General features: G+C 39.5%; 1 protein-coding gene across 1 annotated transcript in view; it reads left to right on the forward strand.

Annotated features, from left to right (window-relative positions):
• The first annotated feature begins 228 nt into the window (after nucleotides 1–228).
• Nucleotides 229–18,384, forward strand: part of npnta (nephronectin a) — a 226,693-nt gene continuing 208,537 nt past the window's right edge. The window contains exons 1-4 of the mRNA XM_020930429.2: nucleotides 229–259; nucleotides 5,734–5,925; nucleotides 6,007–6,181; nucleotides 6,293–6,328. Of these exons, the coding sequence (XP_020786088.2) occupies nucleotides 229–259; nucleotides 5,734–5,925; nucleotides 6,007–6,181; nucleotides 6,293–6,328 (434 nt within the window). The remainder of the gene's footprint in view (nucleotides 260–5,733; nucleotides 5,926–6,006; nucleotides 6,182–6,292; nucleotides 6,329–18,384) is intronic.

Here is an 18,384-nt window from a genome sequence, read left to right on the forward strand (position 1 = left end):
TTCTGTCAAATCTGTCATCTTTTCATTAATTCATTCCATTTATCTGAAACATAGATCTCCAACCATCAAGAATGTGACTGGCCTTCTCCTCCCCAAATCAATCCAGTCTATAGAAGGGGCTGTATCTGCAACTCTCACCCAGCAGAGAGTGACTGTGTGGGGGGAATTTTGATGAGTCCTCCCTGGTCCGAGTAGGGAAGGGGGAAGGGGGAAGGGGGAAGGCGCTATATGGTCTACTCCCTGGATCCTCCAGTCAAAGGTGAGAATGGAATTTTTCTCCAGAAGATGACTGCTGTGACCTGTGTGAATAAAGCTTAAGGTGGGTACAGTGTGTTCACAAAACTGAAATTAGGCCTCACACTGCAGCTAAAATGGTTTCTTCATATGGGTGTCAATAGTATATAATAATCAAATAATCAAATATAACCAAATAACTAGATCTTATTTTGGTGTGTTTTCAGGCAGAAGAGAAACATCATCAAAAACTCCTACATGTGTCAGTTAATGGATTTTTGGAGCAGCTCAAGGTACATTGCAAACTTTCTCCAAACTTTATATTAGTTTATGGAAGATCATTTGTTTCATCAGAGTTTGAATTTTAAATGCAGCTGAATTTCTCACTCTGATTTTTTTTTTACTCTGAAAAAACATGTTTTAATTATTTTTTTAATGAAATCTTAAAGGTGCACTATGTAACTTTTTGGTTTGTGGGTCCATCATTGTTGTTTCCATGGATTTGTCGTTGCTCTGGACTGTTCCACAGTATGACATTTAACGACTCTCTCCAATGATCTGATCCGATCTTGGTCTGGTCTCCATGATGATAGAAAGGTTTAATGCCATACTCTGAAACATTCCAGACAACATAATAATATCTCCATCGAGAAAAGCATGAAAAGTTACACGATGCACCTTTTTTTTTTAAATCTACACATATACAGATGTGGACAAAATTGTTGGTACCCCTCTGGCAATGAAAGAAAAAGCAACAATAATCACTGAAATAACTTGAAACTGAGAAAAGAAATAATAAATAAAAATTTATTGAAAATTGTCCAACAAAAATCAAACATTGTATTTCACCTGTGGTTCAACAGAATTATTAGAAAAAACTAAATAATGAAACTGTCCTGGACAAAAATGATGGTACCCTTAACTTAATATTTTGTTGCACAATCTTTTGATGCAAACTCTACAAACATATGATTTCTGTAACTGTCAATGAGACTTCTGCACTGGTCAACAGGTATTTTGATCTATTTCTTGTGAGTAAACTGCTCTAGTTGTCTCAGGTTTGAAGGGTTCCTTCTCCAGATGCATGTTTCAGCTCATTTCAAAGATGTTCCAAAATACCTTGATAGTCTTGAGATTTGTTTGTACTTTAAACAGATTCAAGACACCCTGTGCCAGATGCAGCAAAACAGCCCCAGAACAAAACCAAGCCTCCTCCGTGCTTCACAGTAGGAACAGTGTTCTTTTCTTGGTGTGCTGTGAACATAGCGCTGATGTGTCTTGCCACAGAGCTCTAGTTTTGTGTCATCTGTCCAAAGGACATTCTCCTAGAAGCTTTATGGCTTGTCAGTATGCATTGTGACAAATTCCAGTCTTACTTTTTTATGATTTGCTCTCAACAGTGGTGTTCTCACATGAAGTCCACTTTGGCTTACCAGAGGGATACCAACAATTTTGTCCACGACTGTATTTTCAAACCCTCAAAATCAACTGTCAGAGTGTAAAATTTGCAGTGAATTTTTTTTTGCAGCAAAATCTAAGATGCCAAGACATGAACAATCTAACTTAGGTAACAACCAGGAAATGCTCGAAGCCACTGTGATTGGTCAGAATTAATAAACAAAGCCTTTTTAATAAGGTCTAATAGGAAACAACCCGTCCTCAGTCACACAATCAATTGCTTATGCCTTGGCATCTGCGAATATTTTCACTGCAAATCTTACACTCTGAATTTTGTGTGTTGAATGATAAATGGTGTTTTTTTGTTTGTTTGTTTCTTTTTTTCATCTTTAAATGCAGTTTAAATTTATAATTAAATTGTCATTCACTGAAATTCAGAATGAAAATAATTCAAACATGTCTTTTCAGAGTTAAAACATTCAAAGTGAGAAATCCATTAGCATTTAAAATGCTAATGAAACAAATGATCTTCCATCTTCATTATTCTCTGATACTTATTCAAGGTTCCTGGTTACTGACTGTTGTTGCCATGACGTCTCAGCAAAGGTCTCAGAATACATGAATACGTTCATTTCCAAGTCATTCTGTAGATATTGTTGTTACTGTACATTGTATTTGTCTTGTACGTGCTCTCACTTTCTCACTTTCTCTCACAACTTTTTTGATGAGGGGTCCACCACCTACCCTGATTCATCAGCCGGTTTCACTTTGTGGACACTGCTTGACCTCGCAGCATTAGGATTCATTCGCTCAACGGTAGGCAGGTACTTTTTTAATTTAAGCAATCGCTGCTATTTTCGTGATGTCTGTAATGGACCAGAACGCTCAGTGGTGTAATCGCTGGCACAACAGCAAACAAAGCAGAGAGTGAAAATCCTTGAACTCAGGAATCGATGCCAACACAGAATATCTGTCTTCGTCTACATCCATCTGCACCGCTTTGTTTACTGTTGTGCTGTACCACAAAATGGACCCAGACCTTGAGTTTGACGTCACGTCTTCACAGCTCTTCATTGATTGGCCGGTGCGCGGTCTACAACTTCCGGGATCCTTGCAAACCGTCTAGTGTATTCTGATTCCTGACCTAGTCGCTGGAGAGAAATCAAATTGAGCAGAGGCACTAGGTGGCACCAGACTAGCTATACGCCACCTGCTTATTTTCACAAATATGTTATTGCTTTGCCTGGAATGTTCGACAGCTTTGCATTGAACTTCTCTGTCTCCATGGAGACACCACCAGGCCAGGTTACAGGTCAGATCTGTGGAGAGGTGGCCTTGTTCACTGCAAGAATCCATTTTTCTCAAGGTGTTTCTGAGCTATAAACACACTTGTAATAGAATAAATAAGATAATGCCTAATGCCATACTGTGGAACATTCCAGGCAAAGCAAAACTTATATAACCAATAACCTACCTCTCTGTCTGTCTAGACGTCTTACACACTGTACCCTGAACAGAACATATAAATAGCTTTCTGATTTTATTTCTTTTATTTGAAGAAAACAAATTGTATATTATTAAGTCAGAGATTCTTCCAAGTTTTGAATCAAAAACACATTCCTATTTTTCCACGTTCTTTTTAAACACTTTGCTGCAGTATCAAATTCATCATCATTTAGAGTAATTCTATTAATGACAGAACTTTCCCCAAAGTTCATGCCGATATTCTTTTTGTGGTATAACATGTCCTCAAATCACAAAAAGTCCTTAAACTTAAACTATGCCGACTTCTGCCAAGCTTCGTTTTCCATATGTCCCTTTAGACTTCATTAAAAGCTTGATAGTCAAAAAGTTTTCAGCTCAACATTGACATTTCTAAAGACAAATTCCAAGATTTGCTTTTGGCATTTTTCATCCTCTCAGAAAATATCGATATGTTTGGTAATGAGGCACAGCTCCACCGGCTCGTATTACCTGTGCCCATCTTTTAAAGTGTAATCAATCAGACTGAAATCCCATACTCGAAATGTGGAAATTTGAAGATTAATAGGCTAATTATACCCAGGCAGCTTCGGTCCAATCAGCTGCCTCCGGAGATGTTAGCGGTTTGTGCGTTTGGATCAAATCGGTGACGGGGTGGAACTGGCCAAGAGTCCCATGTATCACGAGCTGTCACTGACTGTAAACCTCCTACAGTAATTATCAAAGCACCGGGGCAAACTCAAGCACTTTGGACTTGTTTTTTTCTCTGCCATACTCAGATATTGACAGATCTAAATGTTTTTGTTATCTCCACTTGACTCTTGAAGATAATAAAACTGAAAAAAACATACATTGTGTTGCAGTTGTGTTTTGTTTCATTCACGTTTGAGTAAAGCTGCGTTATTCGTCTGTCTGCATCTCCCAAACTCAAAATGCTCTGCTCCTTGTGATGTCATGAAGTGGTAGTTTTCAAGTTAATAGCTCCTTTTACCTTCAGTTCAGTACATGTTGGAAATTCCAGGCTTGAAATCATCCAAATGATTCTTGTGAAGGTGTATGGAGTTTAAAAGAGCACTTCCTGTATTACCACATGACGTCACAAGGTGGAACAGAGTGTTTTCAGTTTGAGAGAAGAGCACAGCTAACCAGGCTCACACCAAACTGATATGTGTGTCGCTCTGAACCGGTCTGGAGCGGATCTCCCTGAAAGAGATCAGAAAACTCACAACATCACGATGATTATTTGAATGTGATTGGTCGAAGCGTCACAACAAGATGAAAAGTCGAACCTTTTTTTTTACATCCATTTGAGAGAAAAGCACAGACATGTTCTCTGTCCACACAAGCACGAACTGATTCACTTCTGCGCATTTTTCACAAACTAAATAGTCTGTATTGACGATAAAGGTATGTCTGACAGAGTCGCCGTGTTTGTTTTGCTTTGTTTGGGCGCTTGGTCTTTGGCTTACCCACAAACCTCAATGCTACTCTGTGATTGGTCGCCCATTCAACTAACCGTACAGTGGGTGTCCTTCGAGATGGATTCTCATGAGTTTGTGAAGTCACAAATATCGTGAGAAACCATGTTGGAATGCAAGGTTAGAGCACAGCTTAAATATGCAGGATTTGTGTGTTAAACATTTGTTGACAATGAAACAACATTACAGCATAGATCATATACAATGAAAACATTCCCAAGCCTGTCCACGTCATGCAATTTATTCTCCATTGTTTCCTATTTGATTCATATGACCTCTTAATCTACAAAAACAAAACCATTTTGCCAACAGTCAGAGATTTATAGCAGAGAAACATTTTTGCAACAAAGAGATAATCTACCAAAAACAAATTGGGTTACGTGCCATGTTTAGTCAGTCTGCCTCACAGGAAGAGCCTCACACTTAAACACAGCGGTGCAGGTGACTCACAGTGATCAGAACAGCACCTCTTTTCCCCGCACAGCAGCTATATGATGGGCAACTTCTCTGTTTTATTGTGAAAAACAGACTCCAGCTCAGTTAGTGAAAATGCAACAGAACGATGTGCTGTGTTAAAAGCAATGCTGATCTTAAAGGGCCCATATTACACTATGTTCTGATCTATGTTATCATGTTGTTTCCTCATCAAAAACATACTTTGAGTTTTGTTTTGTTTAATTTAAACATATTTAACACACCAACCCTGCATATTTACGCTGCGTCATGCTCTCAAATGGAAGACAGGAAGTGCTCCACTGTGTTTTTAAACTCCATACACCTTCGCTAGAATCATTTGGATGATTTCAGCCCTGGATTTGCTCATCTCTACTGAACAAAAAGTAAAAGGTGGCTGTTAACTTGAAAACTCTCACTACATGACATCACAACGTGGAACAGAGCATTTTGAGCTCTGGAGATGTAGACAGACTAATATAAAGAATTACTCAAACATGTGTGAATGAAACAGAATACAACTTCTGGTACATTTTTGGGGATGTAACACCATTCTAACATGACTTGAAGCTCACAAGAATCCATTTTGTGTAATATAGGACCTCTAATCAATTGCCCTTCGAACCATCACAGACTCATTTGCATCTTCTTCACAGTCTGTAGGTGTCAGGTCTTTTGTATCTCCCAGTGTTCCGCTGCTCCATCGTAAATATCGTCTCCATCTCAGCGCGCACCTCTACCTGGGTGGCCGGTGTCCGCTTGTCTCAGCAGGCTTCACCATTAATTAAAGCATTTCCAAAACAGCTGCGTCTGCCCGAGCTCAGCCAATCCCGAAGCGCGCCCGTGCTCGCTCCTGACGTCACGGTGAAGTCCAGCCGCGGTGCGCCTGTGGGTGCGCGCCTTGTGTGGAGTGGAGCAGGAGTCCCGCTCTGACCGCGGTGGGAGCTGTTCTTTCATTCAGGAGCTCCGACTCAACTTGTGCGAGACACGGAGAGCTGTGCGCCGCGTGCCCAACAGAGTGCGTACGGCTCCAGTCCGGGTCACACAGTCCAGGCAGCGCACGGGCTTCTGCTGCTCTGGACAGCGCTGCTGAGGAGCGAGGAGCGCGTGCCTCCAGTCTTTGTCCCACACATTGTGTTCTTTCCTTTTACATTGAACTGAGACTTTGGAAATATATTGACTGTTTGAACCCAAACGCGGACGCTCCACACCATGGAATTATGGATAAAGTTATTGTTGTTGTACAGCTGCTTCTTTGGAGCAAGTGCAGAGTTTGACGGCAGGTAAGACGCATGGTGCACACGCGACGTTAAAGGATGCCCTGGGCATGTTCGTGCTTTCCTATACCGTTATACTTTGATGTATTTTTGGCTTTGTTCTAAAAGTGAAGCATAGACTTGTCCTAATTCAGCTGAAACCCGTTGCCTTTCTTGCGCTCCAGTGCGTAACGAGAACGCCTGGTTTCTCCACGTAATCCACTTATCCTTTTTACAACTCAACTTCAGTGAAATCACTGTATTCTTTCTAAGTGCAGTCGGCTCGCGCTCGCTCAGCCCCGCGCAGATGCGTCTTGTTGTTATAAAGTGATGTGACAGCACATTGCCCGGTGCCTCATGTTCAAACACGAATCTGTGGAAGTATGCGCAGACAGGAGCGTGGAGACGTGCCAGAGCCTAAAAAATGCACGTGTCCGAGATATTCATCAGAGAGATTTTTTTTTTCTTTCATGGAAAGAAAGCCCAGGAGTGATTCAGATCTAATGTAACCTGATATACAGTCCTACCTTTCTGCTTTATTACAGTTGATTTCAGCTCTGTTGTACTGAGATTTGAGTGCACTTAAGACAAGGTCCCAGAGCCAAGTGCCCTGTATCCAGAGATTTGCCAAACACTGTGCACTGGGGCCAGTGTCTTTATGTGGGGAAACTAATTCTGGTTTTGCTGGGAGCATTCTTGCAGGGAAGCTGTAGACCAAACTTTAATTTAGACTCCCTATTGTTTTGAATCCAGTCTTTCACTTGTTGAGGATTCTTATTATGAACACAAAATACATTGTAATAAACATAAACAAACATGGAATAACAAAGATTAAAAAAAACAAAACAGACAATTAAATACACTGTAACACAAATGAAACCGCTAGGACAAGAATCTGTACGATCCATTAAGATCAGTGTGCCTTTAATTGGAATCTTGCAAAGTGGCTGATAGCGCTGATCAATAGCCCATGTTTACACAGGCCTCAACGGTTGCCCAGATCAGATTAAGCCTGTGTCAGTGTGGGGAGGTCACACAAAATCACTATTGCTCCTTTTGCTCATTGCTTACAAAATTGGCCTCAAGAGATCACAAGTCCACATGCAGCCTTTTCTTGCTGGTCCCAAACCCCAACAAAGGAAACAACAAATGCAAATGAAACAAATCCTGCAAGATGATTAATAGTAAGAATAAGCAGAAAGATTCATTCTGACTTGCTAAGTAAATAAACAAATCTATGAATGATTTTGACACCAACAGACAAAATTTGAATTATTATGTTTGAACTACTTTAGAAAGTGATCTAATTGCTAAAAGTTTTCTGACAAAGATAAAAAGAATGAAATATGAGCTGACAAACTAATACAAGAATCACATTTAGAACTATAACATGTTTGTACAAAAATAAACAACAGGGTTAGCAGAGTTACTTTCAGAATCATTTTGTGATAGAAATTATAAACTTAAAACATTGCAGATTTAGCGATTTCCCTATTGTGCATCTTTATTGATTTAAAGGGCCCATATTACAAGATTTTCTGATCTACGTTATTGTGTTTTTCCTCATCAAAAACATACCTGGAGAATTTGTGTATCGTTCGTTTTTTTTAAATAAAACCAAAACTAAGAAAACAAAAAAACTATTTTCTTCATTATTTGTCTCCAAAACCAAAACGAAAAAATTGATACCGATTTGTTTTTTTCAGTTTTTGTGTTTAAATGAATAATGGAAAAAACGGATAAGTGACTTAAACTGCAATGCTGGACCTGGACTGAACCTGGACTGAACCTGGACTGATCCAAGACTGATCCAAGACTGAACGAGTGTCGGGATGGGCCAGGAGTAGACTGTCAGGTGATCAGAACTGAGACCGGGACCAGACCGGGACTGAGACTGGGACCAGAGCAGGATTGAGACCAGGACTGAGATCAGGACCAGACCAGGACCAGACCAGAACCAGACTGGGACCAGACCGGGACTGAGACCAGGACTGAGACCGGGACCAGACCGGGATTGAGACCAGGACTGAGACCGGGACCAGACCAGGACCAGACTGGGACCAGACCAGGACTAAGACTAGGACTGAGACCAGTTTAGTCCTGGTTCAGTCTTGGTTCAGTCCTGGTTTAGACCTGGTTTAGTCCTGGTTCAGTCCTGTTTCAGTCTGTATGCGGCGCAAAAGTTTGTCATCGCAGTTTAAGTTTATCTATTTTTTTCCATAATTCATTTAAACACAAAACTGAAAAAAATGATCTTTATCTGTTTTTGGTTCATTTTGGTTTTGGAGACAAATAATAAAGAAAATAGTTGTTTTTTTCGTTTTCTTATTTTTGGTTTTATTTTGAAAAACGAATGAACGAATGATACACGGATTCTGGAGTTGTGTTTTGTTTCATTCACACATATTTAACGCACAAACCCTGCAGATTTACGCTGAGTTCTCTCAAATGGAAAACACTCTGTTCCACCTTGTGATGTCATGTGATACGACTGTGTTTTTAAACTCCATGCACATTCACTAGAATCATTTGGATCATTTCAGCCCCGGAATTGCCAATCTCTCCTAAACAAAAGGTAAAAGGAGCTGTTAACTTGAAAACTAAGATTACTAATGAAACAAAACACAACTCCAGGTCTGTTTTTGATGAGGTAACAACATTATAACATGACTCAAACCTCACAAGAGTCAATTTTGGACTTTTAATTGCAAACAGAACATGTTCCTACTAACTATATCGTATCCATTATTTACTGCCGTCTTTACGAGGTGCTTCCCTGTATCTCTGTGAGGCAGCCACCGCCTAGAGCACAATCCCCTGTCATGTTTAGACTTTTCAATGGAGTGTGAACTTTGAAGATTATTGGATGTAATCGGCGTGGAGATGGTGCGCTTGTATTTCAAACGCGCCTGTTCATGGCACCACCTGCTCGTTGATATGTCTCGGAAGAACTCAGATTTCCTTTTCCTCCGCTGTCTCGTGTGTTCAAAAGCAATTCCGAGAGGACTGTTTGGGTATGTGAGATTTCAGGAATTCATATGCATTTTTTTTTTTTTTTTTGATTTGCTGACAATCACGATGCAGTGCGCTGTTTAAAGGCTTTTTGTTTCAATCATTTTTACCTAAACGTGTCACGCTGAAAACGGATGGGATGTATTGTATTTAAAAAGTCTGGAGGAAGTTAACTTTGGTGAACTTTGCAGCAATATAATAATGTTAAACGTAAGAAAGCAACAGTGGGAAGAAGAGCGTGTGAAATGAGCTAATTAGAATACCGTTTTGATGGTCTCAGACATATGTCTCTGAAAGAAAAGCCAGTTAAATCATAATTGCAACAAAGCTCGTAGGTGTGTGGACCTCAGAAATGCACAGGGGACTTGCTTACCGGTTAAAGGCATGTGTGTTATTGTGGCTGTGATTGTGTCTTTGGGCAAAACACTTTTTTTTATGATTCTTTCTTTCTTCATGTAGATGCATTTTACATACTAATAAAATATAATACACCTATACTGTTTTTAAAAATTCAATTAAATAATCTACAATAATCAAAAGTCTAAAATAAATAATCAAACAGTAATTTAAAAACAGACTTAGATTTTATTGATCCACAAGGGAAATTACTTGGACACAATACCTCACAGATCACAATATAATATAATAACAAAAGAGTAAAAATATAAATAGTAATGAAAAATTCTAGTCATCCATGCGTTTTCTTCCGCTTATCCGGGGCTGGGTCATGGGGGCAGAAGTCTAAGCAGCGACTCTCAGACTTCTTTCATCTAGGACATTTCTTCCAGTTCCTCCGGGGAGATCCAGAGGTGTTCCCAGGCCAGCCGAGAGACATAGTCCCTCCAGCGTGTCCTGGGGCCTTCCTCGGGGCCTCCTCCTGTTAGGACATGCCCGGAACATCTCCCGAGAGCTGTGTCCAGGAGGCATCCGGAACAAATGCCCGAGCCACCTCAACTAACTCCTCTCGAGGTGGAGGAGCAGCAGCTCTACTCCGAGCTCCTCCGAAGTGACTGAGCTCCTCTCCTTATCTCTAAGGGAGCGCCCAACCACGCTGCGGAGGAAACTCATTTCGACCGCCTATATTTGCGATTCAAAACACACAAAAATTCAAAATAAATAGCAAAAAAGACAGCAAGAGACATAGGCATAATTATATAAATGTATCCAGTATGTTCAAGTAAAAATAAAACAGTAAGTCATAAAAATATCTCAGCTCTATAAAAGAGATCGTAAGGAAACTTAAGGAGCAGCTTTTCATCATAAAACGCTGGATTGTGTTAAACAAAAAAACAAGGAATCCAACAATAATTAATCTAAAATAATCTAAATGTTTGACAAGGGAGTTGGAGGAAATAAAACATGATTCTCCCACCGGTCGCCTACACAGTAATGATGTGGTTACGTACTTTGATGAGTGTCCAAAAAGCCTACACACTGAATAACTAACAGACCGAATGATCACATGCCAGTAGTCATCAGATGCATTCTTCATTAAACTTTTTGAAAATTATTTAGATGATCTTGCATTTTCTTTTGAATTATTCCATGCTTGGACATTGCTTTACAGCCGTCTTTTCCACAGTTTCGCACCATTACTTGCTGCCTTCTCTGGACCCACCAACCCCGCTCAGACATGTGGTCAGTGATTGATCGGCGGTGGTCAAAGGGGCCGATGGTGCATGTGTTTACCCCAGAGCGTCTGTGGCTCCAGCAGTTTACCACCACTGAGTACAGAGTGAATGAATAAAGCATGAAATATAGTAATAGTAGAATAGACACTTGGAGCCTCTGGGGCTTGTGTATGACTAATGCATACATTTTAGATCCATATATAAATGGATCTGAAATGTATGAACTGAATGCACCATGCACAACCTTTGATGCTTCTAATAGTTTTTTCTTACCAGACCACTATTTGATCCAAGTCCCATTTTTATTCTCATTTCTTGGTTGATTTAAGACATGTCCTGTCAGTCAATACATCGACTAAAAAGGGAGCTTGGCAAAAACTCTCAAACCTTATTAAGTCTCTCAGTAATATCGTGGGCCATCGCAATATATTGAATCACAAGTTTCTTTGCTTAAATTCATTGTTATGGTGCAGCAATAGCTAAAAAACAGAGAGAACTACATCAACCATGATCCTTTGCTCTGTTTTAGCGCAAATTACATGAAGAAATAACAGTTCTAAACACTTTTAAATCTTAGTTCTTTGGATTAAGTCTAAGAGGAAAAAGTAGTACATTCACAATTTGGTTAGCCTCCACAAAATATCGCAATAAATACTGTATCGTGAGATGCATATCGTGAAAATATTGTACCGTGAGATCCGGATATCGTTACATCGCAACCTCCCAAATATTGAGTACATATTAGTGTATATGACCCAAACTGCACTCACAAGACCACAACCGCACTGGAGTCCATGCAAAAACAACTATTTCTGCAGAAAAAAAGTTCTAGGAAACAAAGTATTTATGTACAGTATTTTTACTTTCACCAAAAAATACCAAATCTTCAGCTAACTCACTCACGAACTTCTCCTTTCCACTGTTGTAAATCCTTCAAATCTAAATAACATGATAGTCACAGGGCCGGTTCTATGCTTTGGTGGCTTTGAACAAGATTTTGGTTGTGGCCCCCTATGGTTTAAAAAGATCGATCCAATCACAATATAAAAAAAACAAAAAAAAAAAACAAAAAACAAAAAAAAGATGATTAGATAAATAAAATGTAAGAATAGAATAATGTATTAATAAAAAATCTAAACATTATACGCTTTGAGGGCCAATAGTAGCTATTAGGGACGTAACAATAATCAAAATATCGTGATATCGTATCGTCAAAAGTCTCTCAATAATATCGAGGGCCATCAAAGTATATTGAATCACAAATCTCTTTGCTTGAATTCATTGCTATGGTGCAGCAGTAGCTAAAAAAACAGAGGCAACTACATTGACCATGATCCTTTGCTCCATTTCAGTGCAGACTACAAGAAGAAATAACAGTTCTAATAGCACTTTTAAGTCTTAGTTCTTTGGATTAATCCTTGTCAAGGCATTTTAAGAGGAAAAAGTAGCATTATTTACATTTTTAGCTGTTTAGCCTCCACAAAATATCGCAATAAATATCGTACTGTGAGATGTATATTGTGAAAATATATTTGGATATTGTTACATCTCTAATCGTGCGCCCCCCACCATATCATGAGCTTTCCCACGATATTGCAATAAATATCGTACCGTGAGGTTCATACCCGTGACGATATCGTATCGTGAGACTTGGATATCGTTACATCCCTGGTAGCTTTATCTCACCAAAGTTTTTAATGCTAACACAATAAAAAAAATCAATAGCTCACTAACCTTTACCCTGCAGTCTTTCTTTTTTTTTTTTTTCTGCTCATTTTTTCGTCCTTCAGCCGCACTTCTAACTTTCAAGAGCCGTTTAATAATCCGATGACACTGATACGATGTTAAATCACAAAGCTCTTTTCACTTTATTTCAAGTGCGTGTGACATTTATGGAAATAAATTTGGTCAGACCTACACTGTTCCCTCTGAAACTGTGCTCCCCCTTGTGGTTGTGGGCCTCAAGAACATCTTAGTATAGGCCTGCCCTGATAAGCCGACTAATGCAAGTTTTAATCAACCAAATTAATCGTGTTAATCCACTGAACGACTTTTTATTTACATATTTTTTTCTTTTACACGCTGGAAGATTAATTAAATCTCTCTTTTATTACCACTACTATTAGTAACATTACGGTAATACAGATTGCAGCCTTCACGAGCTCTTTTAATTCACACATTGGCTTTGTGTATGCTCATTTCCTCACACATACAGCAGTGGCAGCAGCACATTGTACATTATTAACATCCCTGCTGATGGAGAGCCCTGTCACTGCGCTCATAATTTGCCAATTTTTATGGGCATAAACCAGCCCGAGCTTGAGTGTGTGCGTGCCCTTCGATATTAATTCATTGAGAGAATATCCCCTGGGACCAGAGCTAAAAACCCATTCATTACCTTGGCCTGGCTCCCTCCTCGCACTTTACCCAGCCCTGCTAACAGGCTTATCCATCCAGCGTAATCGAAAAGATCATTTTACTTTCTCATCACAGAACTCTGATGGCTAATCCATATGGCAAACAAAGCCATCGCACGAATGTTAAAGGGGCTATATTATGCTATTTGCCAATCTATGTGATTATAATGCTGTTTTCTCGTCGTTAACATGCATGGAGTTGTGTTTTGTTTCATTCACACACGTTTAACACACAAATCCTGCATATGTAACTGAATAATAGTCTGTTCAACCTTGTGACGTCATGTGGTAATACAGGAAGTGCTCCACTGTTATGGCTGCTTGATTATGGAAAAAATCATTATCACGATTATTCTGGTCAATATTGAAATCACAATCAATAAAACTATTTTTTTTTTTTAGTTACACGATGCATTTATTCTAGCCAGGCTGGCGCCACCTTGTGCCTCTGCTCAATTTAATTTCTCTCCGGCGACTAGGTCAGGAATCAAAACACAGTAGACGGTTCATAAAAACCCCGGAAGTGCAAGTGCACCAGCCAATCAGCGAAGAGCCATATATTCAGTGTTGTCAACAATTCCTGAGATCGAGGATTTAAAGCTGGAAAAAAGAGAATGTTTGGTGAATTTTATCAAGGGGAAAGACGTTATTGCCCTTCTTCTTATGGGATTTGGGAAAAGCTTAATATACCAGTTATGTATTACATACGTCACGACCAAATAGCAGCGATTGGTTAAAAAATACCCGCCTACCGTCGAGCGAACAAATCTTAGACGGTTTCTACGAAGTGAAACCGGCTCATGAATCAGGCTACATTTATTCAGCTCTCAAAAAAAAAAACAAAAAAAAAACACTGTTATTGATAATTTATGCAAAACTTTCAAACCTTAGAGCAGTTTTGCAATGTATAAAACATAAAATGAACAAAAAAAATACACTCTGAACATGAAATAAGGCATAGAAAAACATAAATGTATCCAAAATAAACTATTTTTAAAAAATAAAATAAACTTTGTTAAGCTTTAAAGCATTTCAGCTCGATTATATGAGTTTGGAGATCGTTTGACACACAAATCGAAATCGCGATCAAAATTGGATGAATTGCACAGCCTTATCCACTGTGTTTTTAAACTCCATACACCTTTACTAAAATCATTTGGATCATTTCAGGCCTCGAATTGCCAATCTCTACTGAACTAAAGGTAAAAAGCAGCTGTTAACTTGAAAACTACTGCTTCATGATATCTCAAGGTAGAACAACTCATTTTAAGCATTGGAAATGTAGAAACAATACAATTCTAGGTCTGTTTTTGAGTAGGTAACAACTTGATCACATGGCTTAAAGCTCACAAGAGTCAAGTTTGCAAATACGATCTTTAATAATACTCAAGTAATAATCAGATGAAATGCACTTGGAAATCTGAGCGCACATTGTTAAAGCCAGGACATACCAGACCCCTGTAGTCATTATAATCCGGAATATGGGAGAAGTGCCAGGCCGTGCTTTTGTTGTCACATTTGAAGTTTGGACAGAGGAAAAACATTAGTGAAGTTGACAGTAATCTTGGAAAACAAATTCTTAAGCTTTTAAACTGTGATGGGTAGATTTGTTCGAGAGTGAACACACGCAGATTTCAAGATGAGTATTAAACGAATGTGGTTAGTGTCCAGTTACTTATCCTTGAGTAACCTTTGAAAGTACTTGCACTTAGAGTGTTTTCAGGACAACATACTTTTATATTTAGTTTGAGGGCCTGTATACATGAGAACACTTGCGGGTAAAAATGACAAAATATTTAATCGGAAATGCCTTTCTTTTAGACGGTGATGACGTTTTTGGGGCTTAAAAATGCAAAAATCTGAAACCACCCTCCAGAATGTAAAAGTTGAATATGCTCTGCCAAAGCGTTTCCGTCTGCACTGCCCAAGACGCAAAACTCTGATCTGCTCAGATCTGCTCATGTCACGTACGCATTTATGTCACATACATCACCATCAAGCCGCCTCCAAACACTTTTGTGTCAGCGTATGCATGCAGATTTCCTCCCAAAAACGCTCGTCTAAACGCGGAATAAAAAGTGAAGATGTGACGCCACTTTTGCGTTTTCAGACCGTCATATGACAGAGAAAGATACTTTATTGATCCCAAAGGAAATTCAAGTTTTGAAGTAACAGTACTTTTAAGCTGGGTGTGCCGATTTTTGGCCCTTTTTGAGACGATTTTTCACTTGTACGACTGTTTTTGGGATCGGGACGACTTTTGGTTTGTCGTGTAAAAATCGTGCTTTGTGTAGAACTGAAGAAGCAGCTTGGATGAGCTGCGAATCGTCTTCAACCAAACTAACTTTTCTCCAGTCAACAAACTGAATTTTCTCCTCGTGCTTTGTGTTGTTTACATGGGGTAACAAGAACCAATTAATATCTCATGACCAGCTCTCAATTGACAATCATAGATCACAAGAATATCAAACCTGTTTGAAGTCCTCAAAACCAGTCGCCTCTCGTGAGGGTTTCACACTGTTGAAGTAGTTCCACGAGGTGTAAACTTTCAAACCCTGTGATTTGAGTGAAACGATCGAAAATATTGTGCAGTATATGTCCGGCATTACTAGTACAAGTTTAAGTCGAGCTTCCCAATGTTAGAAACTCTATAATGATACTGTAGCTTGTCTCTTTATGGTATTTTGTAGATAAATAATAGTTATACAGATATTAAATGTCCTATACTACACAAAATTGACTGTTGTGCGCTTTAGGTTGTGTTATAATGCTGTTACCTCCTCAAAAACATACCTGGAGTCATGCTTTTTAAATTCACATGTTTGAGTAAACCTTTATACATCTCCCTGACTCAAAATGCTCTGTTCCACCTTGAGATGTCATGTAGTGGTAGTTTTGAAGTTAACAGCTACCCTTTAGCTTTTGTTCAGTAAAAAAAATCCAATTCCAGGGCTGAAATGATCCAAATAATTCTAGTGCAGGTGCATGAAGTTTGCACAAGATGGAACAATGTTTTCAGTTTGCAAACCCAGCCTAAATCTGCAGGGTTTTTGTGTTAAACATGTGTGAATGAAAGAAAACACAACTCCAGGTCTGTTTTTTGCCAAGGAAAGATCTTTACAACATCAGACATCAGAAAATTGTGTAATATAGGAGCTTTAAATCTCTCATTTCAACAGGCATGCATAAGGAAGACAGAAGTTCACTGAAGGGTCTATATAAATTCTCACAGTAAACATCTCTTTAGTCACTTTTTTCTCAGAATCTGAAATATTTTTTTTTTAGCTTACTTTGTAGCAACATTGAAATTTCACATTTTGCTGCTAAAAAAACAACAAAAACCCTATAATTTCCCCCCATTTTTCCATGAAGACAACAAACACTTCCGAACATTGTCAGCATACTCCATTAAGCCCTGGCGTTTCATTCCGTTGCATCATTCGCCTATTGTTAATTCGCGATGCCTCCTCTTTCAAAGCCTTCCCACTTAATGCTTAAAACACCATTATCTGCCTCGACTCGCGTGTTTGCTTGGATATTTGTCAATAACGTGCCTCATGCTACGTGCTAATGTGTTGGTGACGCCGGTTAGTGTGCGGATCTGCCGGCGGAGCGCGCAGTCTTCAGCTGAGCAAAGCAAGTCCGTGCAAGCCAGTCCATTTCTCTGGGTGTCTCTGAGGAGAATCCATTGCGCGCGTGATTTTCATGCCTGAGTATCGATTCCAGTGTGGATTAGCGGGAGATGCTGTTAGCCTGGAATGAGCTCCTCCTTCATGGCCCTTGTTATAGTCCAAGGCTGCGTGCTGTGAGTGACGAGCAGGGGCGAAACAGGGTCACTCTGTGTACATGGAAGCTGATATGGACAATGCATTTCAATCAGTTGTCACGCGAACCCACAAGGAGCTTTTCCAGTAGTAGTGATGCCTGCTAATCACTCGAACGCAGCTTCTTCGGTCTATATGTAAAACCGTACCAGACGTTCCTATTTACCCGCGACAGTCACAGTTTTGAGCCCTGTGTCCCCTGTCCCAGTAGAATCATCCAAAACCAGTGATTTGTCAAGATTCAAGATCCAAGATTCAATTCCTTTATTGTCATTGTCATATAAAATAACAAGGCGTTAGAGCATCACAAACAAGCTGCATAGCATATTAAAAGTGCATAACAGTGTAGAGCACCCACCCTATAACACCCACCACGTAAACATTACACCCACTATGTACACATTAGCATGCAGTACTAGTTATAGCAGCAGCAAAGGGGCATACCAACAATCTCATCAATCCCAGTTTTATGCAAGAAATGTTCCAATTTTTGACCAATCTGACCCTTGTCAACAGTAAAGAGAAGCATTCATTGTCAGTTTTTTAGGTGAAATACAGAAAAGCTGCTTAAGAATGATCAAAACACAAAGAAAATGTGACTATAAGGACACACATTAGTGCCGAGTGCAGAACAGTTTTACTTAATTACGCACTCGTTTCACAGTTTTATTATTACCGACCAACGCAAACCAGGAATGTCCCAATTTTTTATTTGGAAAATCTGGTTATCGTACACCAGCTTTTTGTGTAAACATTGTCCTGTGGTGTTCTGGCTATGACGTCAGTATGGGTTAGTCATAGCTGTTTATTTTAAAACTGTCACTTCAAGACATCCCAAGGTGGAACCATAGACTTTATATATAAATGGACGTTGCTAACGTGCTAGCCGCCCCGTTACAATAAGGAAGTTCGATTGCGGCTCTTCCGGCTCCTTCTGACCCTGGCTCCTGTTGACTTACTTTGGAATATTGTCGTCTCTCTCACTGTAACTAGTGCTGTGAGCATTGTCGTTTTGGTCTTAAAATGTTCGTATTAACCCGCTCTACGTGATCCTACTGGGTTTTTTCCCGCTATTTTGTCTGTCCATTTGCTCCTGAAACCGTTAGCATCGCAAGCTTCGTTTGAGTGGTGCCGAACTCTATGGGTGACGTCACACTTGCTTAGGCTTTGTTCAGACTGCAAGGCTTAATGCTCAGTTC

The sequence above is a fragment of the Boleophthalmus pectinirostris genome, unplaced genomic scaffold (assembly GCF_026225935.1).
Source record: "Boleophthalmus pectinirostris isolate CB_2022bp ecotype Guang Dong unplaced genomic scaffold, ASM2622593v1 HiC_scaffold_22, whole genome shotgun sequence".
In the NCBI taxonomy this organism is placed as follows: Eukaryota; Metazoa; Chordata; class Actinopteri; order Gobiiformes; family Gobiidae; genus Boleophthalmus; species Boleophthalmus pectinirostris.